This window comes from Mytilus californianus, unplaced genomic scaffold (assembly GCF_021869535.1).
Source record: "Mytilus californianus isolate M0D057914Y unplaced genomic scaffold, xbMytCali1.0.p SCAF_13, whole genome shotgun sequence".
Taxonomy (NCBI): domain Eukaryota; kingdom Metazoa; phylum Mollusca; class Bivalvia; order Mytilida; family Mytilidae; genus Mytilus; species Mytilus californianus.
In genome coordinates this window covers 42,102,091-42,122,593 of record NW_026262615.1, presented here as the reverse complement: position 1 = coordinate 42,122,593, position 20,503 = coordinate 42,102,091, and the positions used below count along the sequence as shown (strand labels likewise).

At 32.1% G+C, this 20,503-nt stretch overlaps 2 protein-coding genes across 3 annotated transcripts in view; one reads left to right on the top strand and one right to left on the bottom strand.

Annotated features, from left to right (window-relative positions):
• Window positions 1-6,147: 6,147 nt before the first annotated feature.
• On the bottom strand, window positions 6,148-7,319 carry LOC127723698 (regulator of microtubule dynamics protein 1-like). The gene has a single exon (XM_052230448.1). The coding sequence runs from the start codon at window positions 7,292-7,294 to the stop codon at window positions 6,371-6,373; it is 924 nt and encodes a 307-aa protein (XP_052086408.1). The 5' UTR covers window positions 7,295-7,319; the 3' UTR covers window positions 6,148-6,370.
• A 254-nt stretch (window positions 7,320-7,573) lies between these two features.
• LOC127723699 (elongation factor 1-delta-like) overlaps window positions 7,574-20,503 on the top strand; it is a 31,109-nt gene continuing 18,179 nt past the window's right edge. Inside the window, exons 1-7 of one of the 2 annotated variants that reach the window (XM_052230449.1) lie at window positions 7,574-7,628; window positions 9,580-9,676; window positions 11,108-11,194; window positions 15,084-15,174; window positions 16,231-16,385; window positions 17,617-17,689; window positions 19,845-19,970. In XM_052230449.1, coding sequence (XP_052086409.1) covers window positions 9,581-9,676; window positions 11,108-11,194; window positions 15,084-15,174; window positions 16,231-16,385; window positions 17,617-17,689; window positions 19,845-19,970 — 628 coding nt within the window. In that variant the 5' untranslated portion in view covers window positions 7,574-7,628; window position 9,580. The remainder of the gene's footprint in view (window positions 7,629-9,579; window positions 9,677-11,107; window positions 11,195-15,083; window positions 15,175-16,230; window positions 16,386-17,616; window positions 17,690-19,844; window positions 19,971-20,503) is intronic. The other variant, XM_052230450.1, reaches the window with a different exon arrangement.

Sequence of the window (20,503 nt, the reverse complement as noted above, 5' to 3'; positions counted from 1 at the left end):
TTTTGTCATCATCATCCAGTATTTCGTCATCTACAACGATTACGTCTTTTTCTCCATGTCTTGTTGTTCTTTGTTCTTTGATGAGTTTGTAAAAAAGTTTTTTGTTGAATTCTTGAGATTCCATAATGTTATTGTATTTGGTTTCTCTTATTCTGGATTGTGCTTGTCGCTGGAGTTGTCTAAATTTCTTTTTCTTACTTTTCATATCTTGATATAGTTGGTTGTTGGGGTTTCTTTGTGAACCAGTTGTTTTCCACTTGTGGTATGCAATTTTTGCCGCCTTTGAAGCTTCCTCTATTTCGTAGTTCCATGCCCCACCACCTTTTGTTCTTGTGACATTCTGTTTTTGAGCATTGTATTTTGGAATGGATGCAGTTCCTGCTTCATGTAGAACATTTGTCAGGTGCATTACATCTAGTGCAATGTCAAATTTACAATGTACAGGTGCCTTGTTCGTTTCAAGCAGCTCTTCAATTGTTTGGTTGTATACTTGCTTGTCACATTTATCCCATTTTGGCTTTTTGAATGTTATTTGGTTGGGTATGGTTTTGGGTGTTTTTGCCAACATCTCTACTTTGATTTTACTCATGATTAGGCTGTGGTCAGATGTGTTAAGAGGTTGTAGTCCCATATTTTGTATATCTCCAATTGACTCTGCTGTTTGATTTCTTGGTGTAATGAAGTAATCAATTGTTGCGGAGGCCTTGCCGTCATGGTGAAAGAAAGTTGCTGTTTCTGGATATTGCTTTGGAATGATCAGATCCTGTTCAGCCATGAAGGATTTTAGTGCTTTGTCGTGATCGTTTTCAGGTTTCCGAAAGAGAGAGCCGTTCATATCACCACCGATTATCAGAAGGTGGGTGTCTCTATATTTTATTATCATTTCTCTTAGACTATCTAGTACCTCCATGTATTTTGTTTTGGCTTGATCTTTTCCTCTGCTTGGTAGATATACATTTATTAAGCATATTGGCTTAGGTTTGGCTTCGAATTGTATCGCTACTATTCTTTGGTTACCATCTGGTAGGCGCTTTATAAATGTGCTTATGCTGTTGTCCCATAGGATAGCAACACCGCCGAAACCTCTTATTCTTGATGCATGGGAAATTTCGTCTTCTTCATCTGAAAATCTTGCATATGTGTCATGATTTGGGAAAAGTGTTTTAAATTCCTCCTTTTCGAATTTAAATAGCCTTAATGACGTCATTTACCAGATAGAGGGGATCGCCTGTATCCCTGCAGTATTAACGTTCATCAAGCGTCTTAGTGATCGTCATTGTGCAGGATAAACTAGAAATAACGTTTGTTTTGTAAGTACTTAATCACAATTCCCTAATGACAGCAGTGCTGATTTTCAATTATGAGAATTTAATTTGCCGAATAATTCGTGCAATATAGCGTTATAGTTTTCCAACCACTCGCTCAACATTGGAACGGAAGTGACGATGCCCCTAAACGCACGAATGATGTTCACTAAAACCAGAGTTTTTGACGGAAATGCATCGAACTCGAAAGTTGTCTATTTTATTTAGGGACCAGCTGAGGACCACCTCCGGGTGCGGGATTTTCTCGCTGTATGGAAGACCCATTGGTGGCCTTCGGCTGTTTTCTGCACTTTGGTCGCGTTGTTGTCTCTTGGACATATTCCCCATTTCCATTCTCAATTTTATTTTTCTAGTTTCAGGACAATGACTTGTGTATAAGTATTTTGATTGCTCTGAAATTGTACCACAAGGTTCAATACCACAAGTAGAAGATTGGGATTCATTTTGGAGGTAATTGCCAAAACCGTTTAGGAATTAGGGGCCAAAAAGGGTCTAAACAAGCATTTTTCTAGTTTTCATACTAGACTTGTGTTTAAGTGTATGGATGTCTCTTAATTCTCTTAATTTGTACCACATTTTACAAAAAGAAAATTAAATTTTTTCAAAATTAATTTTTTTTGGAAGGAGGGGGAGGGAGGGTATTTTTTTTCCTCAAAAGAAATTCTCTTCAAATATTTTTTTTTTTGGAAAAGGGGGGGGGGGGGGGGGGTAAACAAAAAATTTTTTGGGGGGGTCAATTTTTTTTCCTCAAGATTTAAGAAATTGTCAATTTTCCAAAGAAAAAAATTGGGGGTCACAATTTATTTTGCTAATTCTTTGTACATAGTCTGAAAACAGATTTACTAAGTATTGCGCAACAGCACAGTGTATTGCACAACTGCAATCTTCAATTGAATATAAATTTAAATCATACAACCAATTTCAAGTTCTTTGACTACATTTATTCTGTGTCAGAAACCTATAATGTGTCAAATATTTAATTACAATCCAAATTCAGACACGGGGGGGGGGGGGGTCTCTTCCTATATGAAAGTATATACATATGTGCCGCTGGAATGGGTCCCTTTTTTGATACGTCAGATATATCAATGGGGTACAATTTTACCGAGGAAATATATCAATAGGTAGTAATTGGCCAATTGTGATATATTTAGGTACTATTTGAGCTGATAAATATATGAATGGGTTATGATTTCGCTGTGAAATATATGTATAGGTAGGGATTTCACAATTATTCAATATATGAATGGGGGGGGGGGTTAAATCCCAGCAGCATAACTGTACCCAAAATCCAATGTTGAGACACCCCGCCTTGAATTCAAACCTGTATCAAGCTTGAATATTGTGTCCATTTTTGCCCGAAATGTTCAGGGTTGGACCTCTGCGGTCGTTTCCAGCTGCACTCTGCGAAGCAGTTTATTGGCTTTTATCTTGAAAACTATAATAGATAGAAAGAAACTTTAAGCAGCAAAAATGATCAGCAAGACAAGATCTACAAATAAGTATGCATGGTCAAAATCGTCAGTCGACTCCTAATTAGAGTTATTGTCCTTTGATGACGTTTTTTACCATTTTTTGCGTTTTTGCCTTATACATGTATCTTAAAAATCATAATAGAAAGATAGAAACTTAAATAAGCAAAAATGATCTGCAACATCTACATTTTAGACAAATAAAGGAAATTTTCCGACGACTCCTTATTGAAGTTATTGCCCTTTAAAGCCATTTTTACCTATTTTGTTGCGTTTTGCCTTATATGATAAAATTTATAATAGATAAAAAGAAACTTTAAATAACAAAAATGATCAGCATGGCAAGATCCACAAACAAGTCAAATTTTGCCGATATAGTTAGTAGACTGTCACATACTCTTCATTGGAGTGATTGCCCTTGATGATTTTTTTACACTGTGTTTTGAGCAAAATCTAAAGAAGATAGAGAGAAACTAAACAGACAAAATGATCAGCAATACAAGATCAACAAAAAAGAAATTTTACAATGTTGGAGAGAGCCCATTGTTAGTTGATTTTGCACATAGACCTAGGTGAGCAATACAGGCTCTTTAGAGATTCTAGACTACTTTTTGTTGTCTATATCAGAATGATAATAAGTATGAGATATAATAGTTTGTCTTCACTGCTACGAAAGTTGCTGAAAGAGAGATACAGGGATAACAATCCAGCGGCCGCGGTGATGGCGTAATTTTATTTGTATAAAGCTTTATATTTCAGAAGGTAGATGACCTGGATGCTTCATACCTTGTATCATGTGTATTAAGATGCCTTATAATACGAAGTTTCTATCTGTCATATGTCCATTGCCCTTGACCTCATTTTCATGGTTTTAGTGACTGCTTGAAAAAACCAAAGTTTTTTTTGTAAATGGGTTCCTTGCATTGTCTGCATGTCTGTTAGGTAGGGTTCACCTGACCTTGACTTCATTTCATGGATCTGAGATCAAGGTTAAAGTTAAGTGGTCAAGTCATTATCTCAGAAACTATAAACATTATATATAGGTCAACTATATTTGGTGTATGGAATGATTGTAAGTTTCATCTTACCTTGACCTCAATTTCATAGTTCATTGGAAAATGTTTAGTTTTTGAGGTTTGGTTTATTTCTCAGATACAATAAGCAATAGGGCAACTATATATGGTGTATGGCATGATTTAACTGACCATGACCTCATTTTCATGGTTCATTGGTCAATGTTAAGATCTAGTAGTTTGATCTGTTTCTCAGGTACTGTTAGCAATAGGACCATTATATTTGGTGTATGAAATTATTGTAAGGTGTACATGTCTGTCTGGCATGAATCATCTGACCGTGACCTCATTTTCATATAAAATTGATAACATTAATTAAGTTTATGTGATATTTAACTTGTATTAAAACCTTCATATTACAGACTTACAACATAAGTTCAATAAGTAAAACAGGCGAGACATTTCAGTGTGTCCACTCTTATTGAAATATTATAAGCACTCCACTATTGGGACTCCAGTAGGGTACCACCTCCTTAGGTCACAAGGTCACATTTTAAAATCGCCTCTGGTCTCTTTTAAGATCTTTTAACATCTTTAAGCACATTTAAGAAAGTTGGTTTTGGTCATTTTTAAAGAATGTAAAGATCACAGGTCTTTTTAAATGAGATATTAGGTCTCAAAGTCTCCAACCAAACCCCACAATGTCGCAGGTCGGATTTGACCATGTTGGAGCTACACTTATGACCTACTCAAAATCTACTTGGAAGTGTTTTTATCTAATTTAGAACTTGTGATGATGGCAGCCCAATTGTTGTCTCTTTTTACAGCTTGTCTAGACTAAGAAAGATTCAAAACATGCATGACATGACATGATACTAACATATTATGTTGCTGGGTATATAGCTGTCTCAATGATGTATACTCCACATACTTGTTAGTTTGAAAAATTTTATGACTTGCAGGGTTCTCTATAAGGTGAGTCTATGAGCCCTCTGGACTCATCATTTTCAAAACTGGTGAGTCCAAAGATGCATCAAGATTGTAAAAATGTTGTATCCACTGAGCACATATATCATCATATAGAAATTTATATAGAAATAAAGTTTCATCTTCTCTCTGTTGGACACGCCGCAGCCAAAATTGACAAGTCCCTGTAATTGCCTTCAAAAATACTTAATGAGAACCTTGACTTTGAGAGGAGTTTTACAGACGACTATTTTTCTATTCTATAGAGAAATGTAGTATCCTGGGGGTAAAAAAAACATATCAGCTAGACATATTGAGGCTAGCATAATTCGAGAAACATGATGGGTACCACATATGGAGCAGGAACTGCTTGCCCTTCTGGAGCACCAATGATCATCTCCGTTTTTTTGGTGGGGTTTGCATTGCTCAATCTTTAGTTTTCTGTGTTGTGTTGTGTATTGTAGTTTGTCTTTTGGTCTTTTCCTTTTTTTGCAAAGGTGTTGTCAGTTATTTTTTTAACAAGGAGTTTGAATGTACCTTTGGTATCTTTGCCTCTCTTTGAGAAGGGCATATATATGATACTGTAAATTCAGAAATTATTGCAAGGTATTTACTAATGTAAATAATGCAACTAAATATATAAAAGAACTCATATTTTGATATCTGATGCATTTATCTTTATGCAGCTTTTCCTGAAATTGCAATAATTCCTCTCACATTTTTGGCCATTCTATACAAATTGCAAAAATAAATGCATTATATATTATTATGCATGCAATAATTTCTGAATTTACAGCATTTAACTTTTTTGAACCACAATTTTTAAACCAGTAAAAAATCTAATGTAAACTAGTACATGGTATTGCAATTCCATTCATGAATTATAATTATCAAATCATTTAGTGAGATATCGAAACTTCCTGGAAAGCTATAGATGAGGGGCCTGATGGGTTATTTTCGTTCTTTGTGATCGGTGCATTTTCCCTATTAAGATCTGTTTTTCTACAGATTTTTTTTTTTTTATATTTTCGTGATCCGTGATCATGGAAATTTATTTTCTGTGAATCGTGATTGACAAAAAAAAAACTCGTGAATCGTGATGAGACCCCCCCCCCCCCCCCCCCCCATCAGGCCCCTCATAGATTTAATAGATGCTTTTATATAAACATTCAAGAAGTGTAATAAAATATATATATATATATGAAACATTACCATACAGATTCATGGAAAAATGGAAAGCAGGAAATCAAGATTTGAGGTGGATACATGTAAATAACTAACTGGATAAAGTTATCCCCCTTGAACTTATTTGACCTGTCTCAGCGATATAGTTTTTTTATTTGGACATGTCGGACTGATTAAGCCATCCAACACAAATAAATAACTGTTTAATACAGACATTTTAAATTGGTAAATTGTAAAATACTACATGTATTTTGAAAATTGTACATAGTTATTGATTTGAACAATTGCACCATAAGTTTCACACCTGAGTTTAAAAGAAACTTCAAGAGCCAGATGAGTAGTCTATAAAAAAGTTAATTGTATGAATTTCCTACACATCAGTGAACAGCCTTATAATATCAAGTCATTTTTATTGCTGGTCCTCTAATTTCACACCCATACTTTTTAATAATTCCAGAGCCTCTTTGTGAGCCTTTTCATCATCTGGTTTATTCATAGGATGATCTTTTGCTCTAGTTAAATATTTCAGTGCCATATTATGGTTCTTCATCCTGATGTAAGTTTTCCCTAACATTAATAAGTTCATACTGTAGAAATTGGGATCTGTTTCTTCTGCTTTTTCAAAATAAGCTAGTGCCTCTTCATACGTTGAAGTTGGCGGTGAAGCAAACAATGCTGAAGCTATTTGTCTTTGATACCAAGGCATGTCTGCAAACAGAAAACACCAATATCCAAGAGAGTATAAAGATGTGGCATCTTTTGGGTTTAATTCATTGGCTCTCTTTAAATGTTCCTTCACATGAAAGGCATTTGAAATTCTTTTTTTCGTGCCTTCATATTCTGCTGTGTAATCTAGAAGTATGGCATACCATTTGTGAGACGCAAAATTATTGTCATTTAATTCTAGAGCTTTCTTGACGTATTCAAAGGCTTCAAAGAAACAGGCTTTCTTTTCGTTGGTGTTTTGAACTAGTTTTCCTTTATCGCTCGCAGCCCTGGCCAATCTCCACAAAATTTCATCATTCTTACAATCCTTGTACTGAATCAGAAAATCATACAGTTTAAGTATCTCATTAGCTGTATAAATTTTATCAGCTTCTATAATAATTAATTCTTCTTTGGTCAATTCTTTCTCTTTTACCTCTTCTTTCTTGCCAAATCCAAAACTTAAGGCATGCACTGTTGCAAAAGGATGGAATGCCAGTACAGGAAACAATGGATATTGGATTTTCTTGAAATGTTTATATGATTCCTTCCTCTGGGACCTCAAAAACCTGAATGCCACGCTGCATGACTGTCTAAATTTTGTAAAAAATCTCAATGAACTTTGCATCCTGAATTGTTGTCAGTGTAATCAGTGTGTAAACACTGAGTCAAGTTCGGATCATTTATTTTCCGGAAAACAAGAATCAGCAATCAATAAATATTGAGAGATATAGTTGACTAGAAAAGATATTATGGTTCATTTTATTTACAATGATTTTTCCTTTGATGTGTCATGACAGATTTGATTTCTACAAGAGTGTACAGTGTATTATGTTTTCGGATTTTATTCTCAGTTAGTCCGTATTTTTTCTGTAAATTATATCTTGGGCACTTAAAATCTTTCTTTTATTCCCCATACATCGTGGAACAAAGCCGGCTTCAGAAAAAAAATATATCAAAAAGTACGAAATCTCACATAGAAAGTTATTTTAAAATCACATATAGATAATACGACAATTATTGTATACAATCAACATTGTCAAAAGATATTTAGATGCAATTATTAACATTGTGTACCACTTTAATGAAAAAGGGGGGACAATGAGATACTGTACTGCCTCAGCCTCAGGCGGAACTTTTATTGCATCAAGACTTTTTCTCCTGTAACATCAAATTGTAACCCAAACGTCAGTCGTGTTATTGCACTCAAAGGTGAATGAATAAGGGTTTAAGGAATCCAGGTCCGTTCGCCCAAAATCACGTTCGCAACTTTTTTATTGATTTCGTGTTCAATAAATTTTTAATCGTGTTTTAGTCAGTGTATTGCTATAAATAAGGTTTTTATTGTTTCAAAATAAAGTGACATTCTTAAAACGTAAACAGGATTCCTTTAGTGTATTATTAGGGCTAATTATTTTGACAGAAATGAATAATGAATAAAAAAATTGTCATGAAGTTCATTCATCTTAAGACTCCTAAAAGAAAGGCGGAAGATACAAGCTCATCACAATGACATTGCCACGACAATAACGAATAACACAAAAACCGGGCACAAAGCACATGTTTTATTTAAGGTGTTCATGGTGTTGCATGTTAGCTATAAGTACCCACAGAGCATTGATTCCATGCGTAAAGAAGATTGAAGGTACCAACATATAAATGTACTCTTTCCAATAAAATATTGCATTAAATTGAATTCAATTTAAAAATTCCAGAATTTTTATTCAGGAAAATACGAATATTTTGATATATAAAATCTAAAAAACGTCTAATAATTCAACAATGTATTTGAATAAAAATAGGGTGCGAACTGACCCTAGGGGTGAATATGTGGGTTGCGAACGTGTATTGGGCGCAAACAGACCCAATACCAGGTTTAAGAGCTGCTGTTGCCTAGTACTATGTTTGCAAGCTGTCAGAGAATGATGCTTAGGCTGAACATTTTTGTATTTTTTTAAAGTGCAGCCTTGATTAAAATACATTTTATAATTTCTATTAAACATGCACAAGTAAGCTCAAAGTTACTAAGGTTTGTTAATTTAAGACATGGTTTACCTAGCAAGGCAATGCTGTTTAAATGCAGATTAAAATATCAATGGACATGATGGATTGGTATACATGATATATATAGGTTTGAATGTCATTGTTATTAAAGTTTTGCAATAGAAACATGCATAATTTATAGTATATATCATATTCTACAATGTTCTACTTGAAGCTAATGTAATCATGGTAATTGCATACATGTACGTGGCATAGTGAAAATAAATACAAATAATAGAGTACGTAAATGAATGCTAGCAACAACTATCTTTGTACTGTACATGCATGGAATATATGCCTGTTGGCACATAGCAAACAGCAATCATTAACAATTATTAAGTTAACCCCTTAAATTGTTTTAAATTTGTTATACATAAGATGTATATGCTTATAACGCCAGGAAAAAGGATTGTTGGTTTCCCATAACATTCATGACATTTTAAAATTTTCAAGGCCCGGCAGGCAGGAGTTTTTTTTTTGTGCACGTATCAGATTGTGTTGCTACAGACTGCATGTAAAACAATTATTTATTGACAACTGGTATTAAACTTAGGTAACTTTAATAACATAAAGAACTGGCGCTTGGTACTGATTGACCATTTCGGGGATCTAAACAACAGGGAAGCGAAATGCTTTACATCATTGCTTTCTTTCTAATCAATTAGTTAAGCGCTTTGGCAGTCTAGAAACTAATGCAGGAAAAAATTACCTTGACATTGTTATGTTTCTAAACAACAAAACTGAAACGTATATGAAAAAAATTTTTGTTAACATTGTTGGATTGGAACAAGACACAGCCGTTTTTTTTTTTTCAGTCGAGTTAGGGGAAACCATTTTTTCCTGGCCTAATCTAGTGGTTCTATTTTTCAGGATGGCACAACCACTATTGTTAGATTCAACATGGAGAGATCAACAGAAATTTGAAAGTGCAGAAGCTGTTTATCAGTGTAAAATGGCAGGTACATCTGTAAGTCTGCGTATAACTATGTACAACTATTAAGATCTTTGGGCAGGATTAACAAATTTGTTTAGCAATGTATTATCTGTATTAACCTTTCTATTTCAGCTTTTACTAGCTATAGGATACCAGTATTTGTACATATTGAATTTTTCAAGATGAAAGCATTATCTAAAGAAATGATATAAATTGAAAAAGATATATGTTCGTGTGTCTGCTCTTTAGATGAAAGCATGTAAAAAATTGGCAGAAAACAGTTCTGTTGGTTTTTTCACATACATGTATTTTTTATAGAAATGTATTCATGTATTCATCATCAAAATCATTTAAGATATAGGAAGGATGTTGTTGTAACATTGTAAATTTTGGATCAAAAATTTATTTTTATATGTATATCATGATTTATGAGTAATATTAGTGCATGTAGTATATATCACACTTATTTTATTAGGCCAAAATAAATAAATTTTGAGTTTCCAGTTTCCAGACCCTACCTCCATTTCCAACGCCGACCCTAAACATTTTATTGGCGACATAAAAAAAAATCAAAATTTTGGGGTCTTTCCAGATCCGATTATTTGTTTAGATTTCTATTGATCTACAAAGTGTTTGATAATTACCACTAATACCCACAAGTAAAGCATATCAAGAACCTAGATTTAAAAAAAAACAAGCATGGCTTGTCGACAACAGTGCAGTGTATTGATGAATGTAGACAGACTGGAAAAACTCCAATTGTTGCACGACCTTTTGGGAAAAAAACAGAAGAAGAAAAATAAAGTGTTTCCATAAAATAAATTGTTTTACCTACCGACCCTACCTAATTTTTTTTTGGATGAAATAGGAAACACAATTTATTTGTTCTGGCCTTCTAAAGATTTCATTAGGTTACCATTATAGTTACTGATAAAAATAAAATGAACATACACATAGAAAACTAGAAGTGATCAGATCTGAAAAAACATTGAACACAAAAAAAGCAATGTTCGATTGGTATATTGGTTTTTGTTATTTCCACATTGGGCAGCCCGTTTCTGACAACTCAATGAGATTTTTTTAACCATAAATTTATTAAAAACATTTGAATTCAAAAGCTTACATAATTTATAATAGGGGTTTAATTCTTTAAATATGATGGAAAAAAAAGAAATGGGAATGGGGAATTTCTTGAAGTTTTGTTAAATCTGTGCCCTCCCACAGTCCCATCGTGGATGTGTGGAAATAACATAATCCATATGGGGTAAAGTGTACATAATAGTTATTTTATGATATGATATATATTATCTATAATGTAGAGTGGCTGTCATTTTATCATGATAAAGGGCAAACAACTGCAAGCTTTTAGGAATACAAAAAAATTTATAAATCATTCTTGAAAATTTTTGTTTGGCTAATTAAATAGATTTTAAATATTGAAATAGAAAATGCATATATTTCTAGGTCAATAATAAAGAGAATTCTGGGTCAAGCAAATTAATAAATGAAATAGCTGAAGCCAGACAACAAATTCAAAAAGCTTTATCTTCTGTGAGTAAAATTGCTGTTGTTATTTCATTCTTTTGAGCATGTAGATATTTAGTGCAAAGCAATCTAGTTACAACTGCCTGTTTTATAGTAGCTATCTGTCCTTTTTGTCTAAACATTTCTATAATAAATATCACTTTACATTACAGTAATTTATTGAAGGATTATTTGGTGGCAGAGGACTGTGTAATTACCGTATTTGGTTGTGTATAATACGCATTTTCCCTCTAGTTACATGGGCCAAAAAAGGAGGTGCGTGTTATACATCAATACACACCAAAAGGTTGTACAGTTTTCTTTATCGAATAATGCAGGAAGATAGCTTTTATAAAACAGTCTATTCAATGCACCTAAAATTGAATAAGCCTACCCAAAGTTAATTTTTACATCATATCTTGAAATTACAGTTGGCCAGGGCTTCTTGTTTTGCAGTATATATATATATTTCTACATGTCCTACTTCAGTTTACAAATGCTTAAGACCAAGGTTAAGGTATGCAGACCTCTATAGATGGGTATACTGTGATTTGAAGTGTCAAAATTAATGTACGATGTAAAGTTTTATGGAATTAATTACAAGAGTTAATGTAGGTTTAAATTTAAATACTGGTAATATTATTATACTTGTTTATTTCTTTACAAAAACTGTAATACAGCAAGAAATTTCATCAATCAAATCTTCAATGCATATGAGATAGCAACCAAACAATAAAAATAAACAAAAATACATTTATTAAAAGGACAACAAACAGTCTTCAACAACGGCCAAATTTTCCATACATTATGTCTAGCTCTGTTAAAAGCATTCAGTCTATAAAAGTTGTGAGTAAATTTACTGACACAATAAGTTGTTTCCTCTGTGTTTTGATTCTGCAAAATAAGTACAGTGCGTTGATTATTAGTAAATAGATTGTCATTCACTGCTTTTTGCTTCAAATGAAATATTTATTTCTGTATACAAGTTCATTCAGAAGTTAAGTAAAAATGTTAAAAAACTTTTAAATGCTTACACTCCAGTGTACTTTTAAATAAGTATGCATTTTGGTATTCAAAGCCTAAGATGCACTTTATGTGTAAAAAGAACCCTACAGAGTAAATAGATTAAATAATAAAAAAATGTAACTTCTTTTAAAGAAAATTTAAATGAAATTTAAGTATCTTAGCCATTTTTTGGTTCAAAAAAGTTTAATATGTTGTTATTTGAAATAAGTTTATTGAAGTAAATTTTTAATAATTTTGTTTTTAAAAGATGAGTTCTTAAAAAAAAAATCTAAATAGAACAGAAGTTCATGCTGTTGCTTTTCAGTTTTATAAAATGTGTAAGTTGGTTTCTTTTAAAAGAGGTAATTTATGTACTTTCAGTACTCATGGATCAAATCATGTATGAAATTCTGTTAATTTACTGTATATTCAACTCTTCTTTTTTTTGCAACCATCCAGGTATTGGTATATTTTGCTAAAAAAATTCTGTTATTTTAAAATGCTTCTGATTTTTTTTTTTCTTTATTATACATCATGTACATGTTGTTTATAGAATATTCCCCCACTTTTTTTCTTCTTATAATCATGATAATTCATGTTGTATATATATGAATTATTCTCTATTTTTTTTTCCTGTTTTACAGAGATGTTGAAAATTATTTTCAAGTTTGCTGAACAGTGTGTACACCGTAGTGCTCACCTAGGTGATCCAACTTGTTTTATACATCAGTTTAAAACCTAAATTTAACTAATGATTTTATAAATTTATACAGAACTTTTTATTGGACTTTTGATCTTGATGAAATCCATGTTTGTTTGACTCTTTAGCATGTTTAGTAACCATGGTAACCAGTCTGACAATTTTCAACATTTCTGTATTTAGATTTCTGTTAGAATATTTACATTTTGCTTCAATATATTTTTCATGTTCATAATCAAATGATGATGTTCTTACTTCATGTACTTTGTAATATATTTTTTTTCATTATCATGATTATCATCTCTCATGTATTTGCAGGACTTAATTAGATTCAAGGTCAAAATTGTTATTTAGTTTCTCTAAACCTGTCTTCATGGACCTACTTGGTTTTGAAAAAAAAAGAGCAAGGAATTAGTAATTTTTTTTTTAGCAGTTGAGTTAAATAAGAAGTCCTTTTCTAGGAGAAGTTTGCAAACTTCTATATACAATGATATACTTTATATGGAGATTACAATGTCCAAATATTTTTAACTATGATGGGTTGAGCTTCTTTGAAACCATTTTTAACAAAAATGGATGGCACTTTTGATATTTTAAGCATATTCAGACTTATATGTTTTGGAGTTTAGTGTAGAGTCCATTTTGCTGAACTAGTATACATTATTGTTTAGGGGCAAGCTGAAGCCTGCCTCCTGGTGCAGGATTTTCTCTATGCGTTTAAGACCCATTGGTGGCTTTGGCTGTTTTCTGCTCTTTGGTCAGGTTGTTGTCTCTTTGACACATTCCCTGTTTCCATTCTCAATTCTATTATATCATTGACAACTACAATTCATAAATGATTGTAAATTAAGATTGATAAAACAAACAGTAGTCACACTTAAGTGGGAAATTAAAAATTATCTAAAAGGTTAATTGAAAAAATGAAATGTCTACCCATAATTCCATACTTCAATACAGAGCCAGAAGACAGCTTAAGCTCTACTTGAATTACTGGGGACAGCGTGGTCTCTCAAACCTAAAAAAGCAGAGTTTACACACACTTCATCTTGTAATGTTATGTATTATCTTAGACTATTGAAAATTGATTTGAGAAAGTTATGCCTAATTTTTTATGACTTAACCAGCCCTAATGGTATGCTTTCATTGTTGTAATTATACATGGAGTTTACAGTCACTAAAATAGTTGGCATAGTTATTATCTAGATCTGAAAATAAATTGTCAAACATAGATACATACTGTAAATTCATTTATTTTCGTGGATCATTAGGATATCAATTTTCATTGATCAGGAATACTTGTAATTCCGTAGATAATTGATTTCATGCTTGTTTTACCAAGATCTACAAACAAACCTTTAGTTAATTTGTACTCTGTTGAACATTTGAACTTGCATTTTACCTATACCCACAAATCCACCGAAAATTGATATTCTATGAATAACATTGAATAATAATGAATTCACAGTAGTTGGATCTGTAAAATCAGAAATTATTTTCACTGTGATGATTTTATGGATGATAAAGATGCAACAGGATCTAGACACACACAACATGTATTATTTCTATAAGAATATGGTTTTAAAAAAAAATCTTATTTAGATAGTCCTTATAAGGATTTCTTGTTATAAATGCTCACATTTATTTTTACATTTATGACTTTATATTCAGATAAATTTATATGTCAAATTACAGAGAACAATTTTAACAATTCCATTGACATCTCCTTTCATATTACTAAAGCTCAAGACCAAAAGTTCTATTAAACTTGTATAGAAGTTAGAACTTGTATCTCTAGCATTGTCAAGTTTTAATTATATAAACTGATAAATTCTCTATCTCAAAATGTATGTAATATTAAGTCATTTCATTGCTAAATCTCCGAGATGCACTGGTAATTTCTCAAACTGCATGCAATAAGTCATTTCAGTGTCAAAGCTCTGAAAGGCATCTTGTCAACTGTAAACGTCTATGAATCACATAGGTTAAGAAAGGACTGCTGTAATTTATGAACATGTACCACTATTTGGTGCAAAAAATAGAATATTTACAGTTGTTATATGTTTGGAGATTAATATTTGTTGTTAATTGCTATTAATAGATTTATATTACAATACCTTCATGACCTTTTTAATGGATCTTTGTTCAGGGAGTAATATTTACAATAATTGATTTTTGTTTAGAGGATACAAATTACATTTATTTTCTGTGTAGGGTGGTGGTTCAGCATTATCTTCTGGAGGAGATGGACAGTTCAGCAACAGAATGAACACACTAGAAACAGAAAATAAAGAACTAAAGAAGAGTAAGTTTCATCTACCGGTAATAAATACTGAAAAGTCAGTACCACCAGGAAGCTAGAAAGTGGACGTTATGATGAGGGTCTGGATGGGGGTTGCAGAATAAATAATAATGGGCCAAAAAATAGAGAGAAAAAAGGGGGGATACAAAATTGAAAATAATGGAGTTCTTAAAATTGTAGAAAAGAATTGTTGCTTAAAAAGTTAAAGAAAATAGAAATAAAGATCTGCCCATCCAGACCCTCATGTACGTATAATCATCAGTTGATATAGAAAGGTAGTTTAATTGAGTTTTCTATTTATAGTTATTTCTGTACTTTAAGTAGACTGGAAAGAAAACTTGAACAGGAACTCTGAACATGATATATTTCTTCAAATCATAAGTTCACCCACTTAAACCTTTGTAACTGAACCTTGTTGATGTTGCCTGCAAATTGTGTAGGTTTGTGCTTTAGAGTTGACATAACTTCAATCCAACAGCATACATGTATGTAGTATTTACTTTTCTCCAAAAATCGTATTTTGAAATGATTAAGTCAGACTGTATAGTCAAGTGCAAACAACTTACATGTAAATATAAAAAAATAACAGAAATTTCAAATCATTAATAGGATAGAAAAACAAAGGATATGGGGTATCCATCCATGACACAAAATCAGTACATGCACAGCAAAAAACACAAAAAGCAAAGGAACAGCTGTTCTTCATCTCAAAGTCACATTGAGGCCTTCAACGCAATGCAAATAAACTCACCTCACTGCAAGTTTAAAACGGCCCCTAGCACTGGTTTGAGCAAAATTCTTTGCAGAATAATTCAGGTAGACTTTACAAGATGTAAGACTTCTAAATCGGGACTGGTAAAAAAAGGACATACTGGAAAGTAGTACATATTTAAAACAAGATAGTTCTTGCACATAGGTGTAAATATAAAACTATAGGTTTATTTCAAACTTAGAAATAAAAATCACCAAGGATTATCTCCCTTTGACTTATGTATATTTGTAATAAGGAGTACCTATGAATACAGGAGTGGATGTAGTTTAACTTTCTGAATTTTGTAGTTGTTGATGATATGAAAAAAATGGTTTCAAAGTTGGAAAGTAGAGTCACAGCCCTTGAAAAAGGTGGAAATAGTTCAGCAACAGGATCTAAGCCGGCTCCTGCTCCAGCAGATGATGATGATGAAGATGATTTTGACCTCTTTGGAGACGATGATGTAATGCTTTATTCGTGAATTTACTTTTTTTTGTATAAAATATCAGGAGATGCTTTCTGGGGTAAACATTACTCTATACAGAAACGATAAAATCAATAAAGAACTGAAAAATACACTTAAGGGGTAAATTAAGGTCTTTAACATGATGCAAATTTCTTAGGCACATACAATGCACTAAATCAGTTTAGGAAGTCTTGGTTCCCAAGTGGTCTAAGTAGTTCAACAACTGTATCACTAGCCTCTCAACACTGAGGTTGTGAGTTCGAACACTGCACGTGGCAGGTGCGTTCAACTCCAAACTTTAATTGACAAGGATTGTCAGTTTTCCTGCTGTAGGTTGGTGGTTCTCTCCTGGCACTCTTGTTTCATCAACCAATAAAACCTGGCCACTGCGAAATAACCAATAGGAATCAATCAATCTATGTCACTTAAGTCAGGTGAATTAATTTATGTTCAGCAAAGAATCAATAGATTTAAAGAGATTTTTTGGGATTTCCACACTTAAAATGTGGATTTCATACCATTCATGCATATAACATTTGGAGATTGCAGCAGACTTACATTCACAATAATTAGTCCCCTACCGACAAAGTCGAAGGGGACTTTAGGTTTGCGCTCTGTCTGTCTGTCTGTCCATCCGTCAGTCCAGCAAATCAGTTTTCCACACTTTTTTCTTCGTGCTTGAAGATATTGATTTGATATTTGGTATATAGATTAATTATGACAAGTTACAGATCAAGTGTGAATTTTGTTCCAGTCTGATGATTTTGTCCAGAGTTATGGTCCTTTGGACTTAGAAAATTCACTCTAATAATCAGTTTTCCGCACTTTTTTTTTATCATGCTTGAAGATACTGATTTGATATTTGGTATATAGTTTTATCATGACAAGTTACAGATTAAGTTCGAATTTTGTTCTGGTCTGATGAATTTGTGCAGAGTTATGGTCCTTGGACTTGGAAAATTTATTCAAATAATCAGTTTTCCACACTTTTTTTTGTCATGCTTAAAGATATTGACTTAATATTTGTTATATAGTTTACACCATGACAAGTTATAGATCAAGTCAGCATTTTGTTCCAGTACAATGAATTTTTAACTGGTAGGGGACTATGAATTGCCATGCAATACTCTCAGAATGCTTGTTTTTTTTTATCATATATACTTACTGAATGATGAAGTTTCCTTGAAAACATAAATAAACATTCATTTTGTCATGTTTTTCTTTGCAGGAAGAAGCACAAGCAGAAGCTGAAAAAATTAAACAAGAAAGAATAAAGGCATATGCTGAAAAAAAATCTAAAAGTATGAATAATTAATCATATTTGCGTTATTTATTTTTATGGGTACCAATTTTTTTGGATATTTGATATCGTGGTTTTGCCAAAGTCTGCATACAGGCCTTTAAAAAATTTGTAATTCATTCATCAGTTTAAATTTGTGGTTGACCTATACCCATCAAATCCATGGAAATTGGTATCCAAGGAGTAATATTGAATCCATAATACTGTAAATTCAGAAATTATTGCGTGCATTTATTATTGAGATTATGTCATTTTATACTAAAATGCGATTTTAGTTTTTGCGATATTGAGAAAAATCCTGTTGAATTCATTTAGAAAATTTCAAAATGCGAGTTTAAATTATTGCTATTATAACCCTGTCGCATTTATCGCAATAATAAAACATTGCAATAATTTCTGAATTTACAATATTTGAATTGATTTAATTTAAAGCTTTCAGTTGCTGTATTAGTTCAATTGTGGATTGTTTTAATCATGAACAGTTATTGTTTTGTCCGTGTTGTAAAGTGAAATGCTACCCAGTAGAGAAGACACAAACATGTATTTAATTTGTTAACTAAAAACTTAAAAGTAGACATTTTTAGGCATTATGAAAATAGTAGATGGAGTATCCTAAACACAAGTCAGTATTATTTTGGCCTTAGATTGTTAAAACCATCTAGAACACAAGGATTATCATTTTGATTTCAGCTCAAGATTAGATCTTTCGTTCTGTCTGAATGTTGAACACAAATTTCCACCTGCTTTATACATGAATGGATTGCACTTGATAAACAAAAGAAACAATGCATAGGCTAGACAATCTGGAAGTTTTCTATACCCTCAGCCTGGGCACATGTAAAAAAAAGCTAAATCCAACTCACCTCTACTGTAATATCAGAGAATTTCATATATCAGGAAATTTTATGTGCATAATTTTTCACCAATTCACAGTAGACATTCACCCTTCATTAATATTTCACTTTTAATTTAGATGCCTTGTTAAAGGTCATGACACACGAATAATGAGCACAGCCAAGGTTTAAATGTCCCATCTGACGCAAAAATAGCAAACAATGTTTCATCGTTGTGGAAAAAACCCGTTCTACAGTTTTTTTATTGTTGTACATCACTGAAATATTACTTTTCCCAGGTATTTAGATATTCAACCAAGATATATTGATTGTATGGTCTTCATGAATTTAGGTTTAATAGGTTAATAAGAAGATGACTGAAGTCCTATAACTTTGATCATATTAAGGATGTACTTAGGTGAAATTAAAAAAAATATAGAATTTAAAATTGATACTATAAGTCAGGAGAGCATTAGTTAAGGAACAAAATAAGCTAAAAATATTGATAGGTTATGGAGCTCCTTTTCAAGATATTTAATTTTTTAAAATGGCAGGAAAAGGCTGAATCGGACTTTTACCTTTTATTTGTATTGGTATTATTTGGGTCTCAAATCGAAAGAAAAGAAATCTAGAATCTGCTTAAATTTTGTTAATTGACCTTTCATTAGCTATTGAAGTCTTATATGAAAAGAAAAATGGGTGTTATGGGGCAAAATATTTTACCCTGTATCATAGGAAAAAAACCAAGGAGTCTGAACATCTGACACAAATTCCTAAACCTGACCTAAGTACACCCTTAAGTGATATTGCATTGTTCAGGACTTTAATACACATGTTACAAATTATTTTATTTTTTTGGAAATTGTCTTCATAGTGTCTTTTCAGTGATCTTGCCATCAGTTTCAGTATATTTTCCTGAATTTGAATTTTTGTAATAGCCACTATATATACATATACTTTTGATTTTTGTTTTGTGAAAACATGGTTTGATCATTGCATTTAAGTTCCTTATTTTCAGATTTATAAAGATTTGATATACTAATTTTCTGGTTCAATGGAGAGAGATTCATAATAGATCATAAAAAAAAAATCATCATAGATACAAGACTATCATTTTTTACTCCACTAGCCTGTTTCAACTACAACTGACTTATAAGTGACGCTCGAATAAAAAAAAAGTAAAAAGTTGAAGAGCATTGAGATGGTATGAAAGTTTAATTTGGTTTGAATAAACTGGTTCCACTCCACAACCTAACTCAGTACAGTATTATATGTTAAACAGTACATATTCTTAATATGAATTATTACTATTTATATTTCCAGAACCTGTTTTAATAGCTAAATCAAGTATTGTATTAGATGTTAAACCCTGGGATGATGAAACAGATATGAAAGAATTAGAAAAATGTGTTAGAACTGTAGTAATGGATGGCCTTGTATGGGGAAATTGTAAGTATACTTGAAATTCAGAAATTATTGTGAATAATGCAACAGAGCAAGAATTTGTTTTTAGTCCCCTACCGACGAAGTCGAAGGGGACTTTAGGTTTGCACTCTGTCCGTCCGTCTGTCCATCCATCAGTCTGGCAACTCAGCTTTCCACACTTTTTTTCTTCGTTCTTGAAGATATTGATTTGATATTTGGTATATAGTTTTATCATGACAAGTTATAGATCAAGGTCGAATTTTGTTCCGGTCTGATGATTTAGTCCAGAGTTATGGTCCATGAAAAAACTCCATAACTAATGTTAGAGTACTATGTTAAACCATATAATCTGTACAAAGGGAGATAACTCATTTTTTAAATGACATTCTTTGGTAAATTGTTTGAGGAATTTTGTGGCAGGTTTATATGTCATTTTGTATAAACTAATTTTCTGAATGCTACATGTATATATATATATATTTTTTTTTATTAAGTGAAATCCTTTAATTAGATAATAATCTATTTTTATTAAGGTATATATTTCATTACATTACATT

Bases quoted from the DNA above. Each gene is read 5' to 3' on its own strand.
- LOC127723698 (XM_052230448.1), bottom strand. From the start codon at position 7,294: ATGCAAAGTTCATTGAGATTTTTTACAAAATTTAGACAGTCATGCAGC.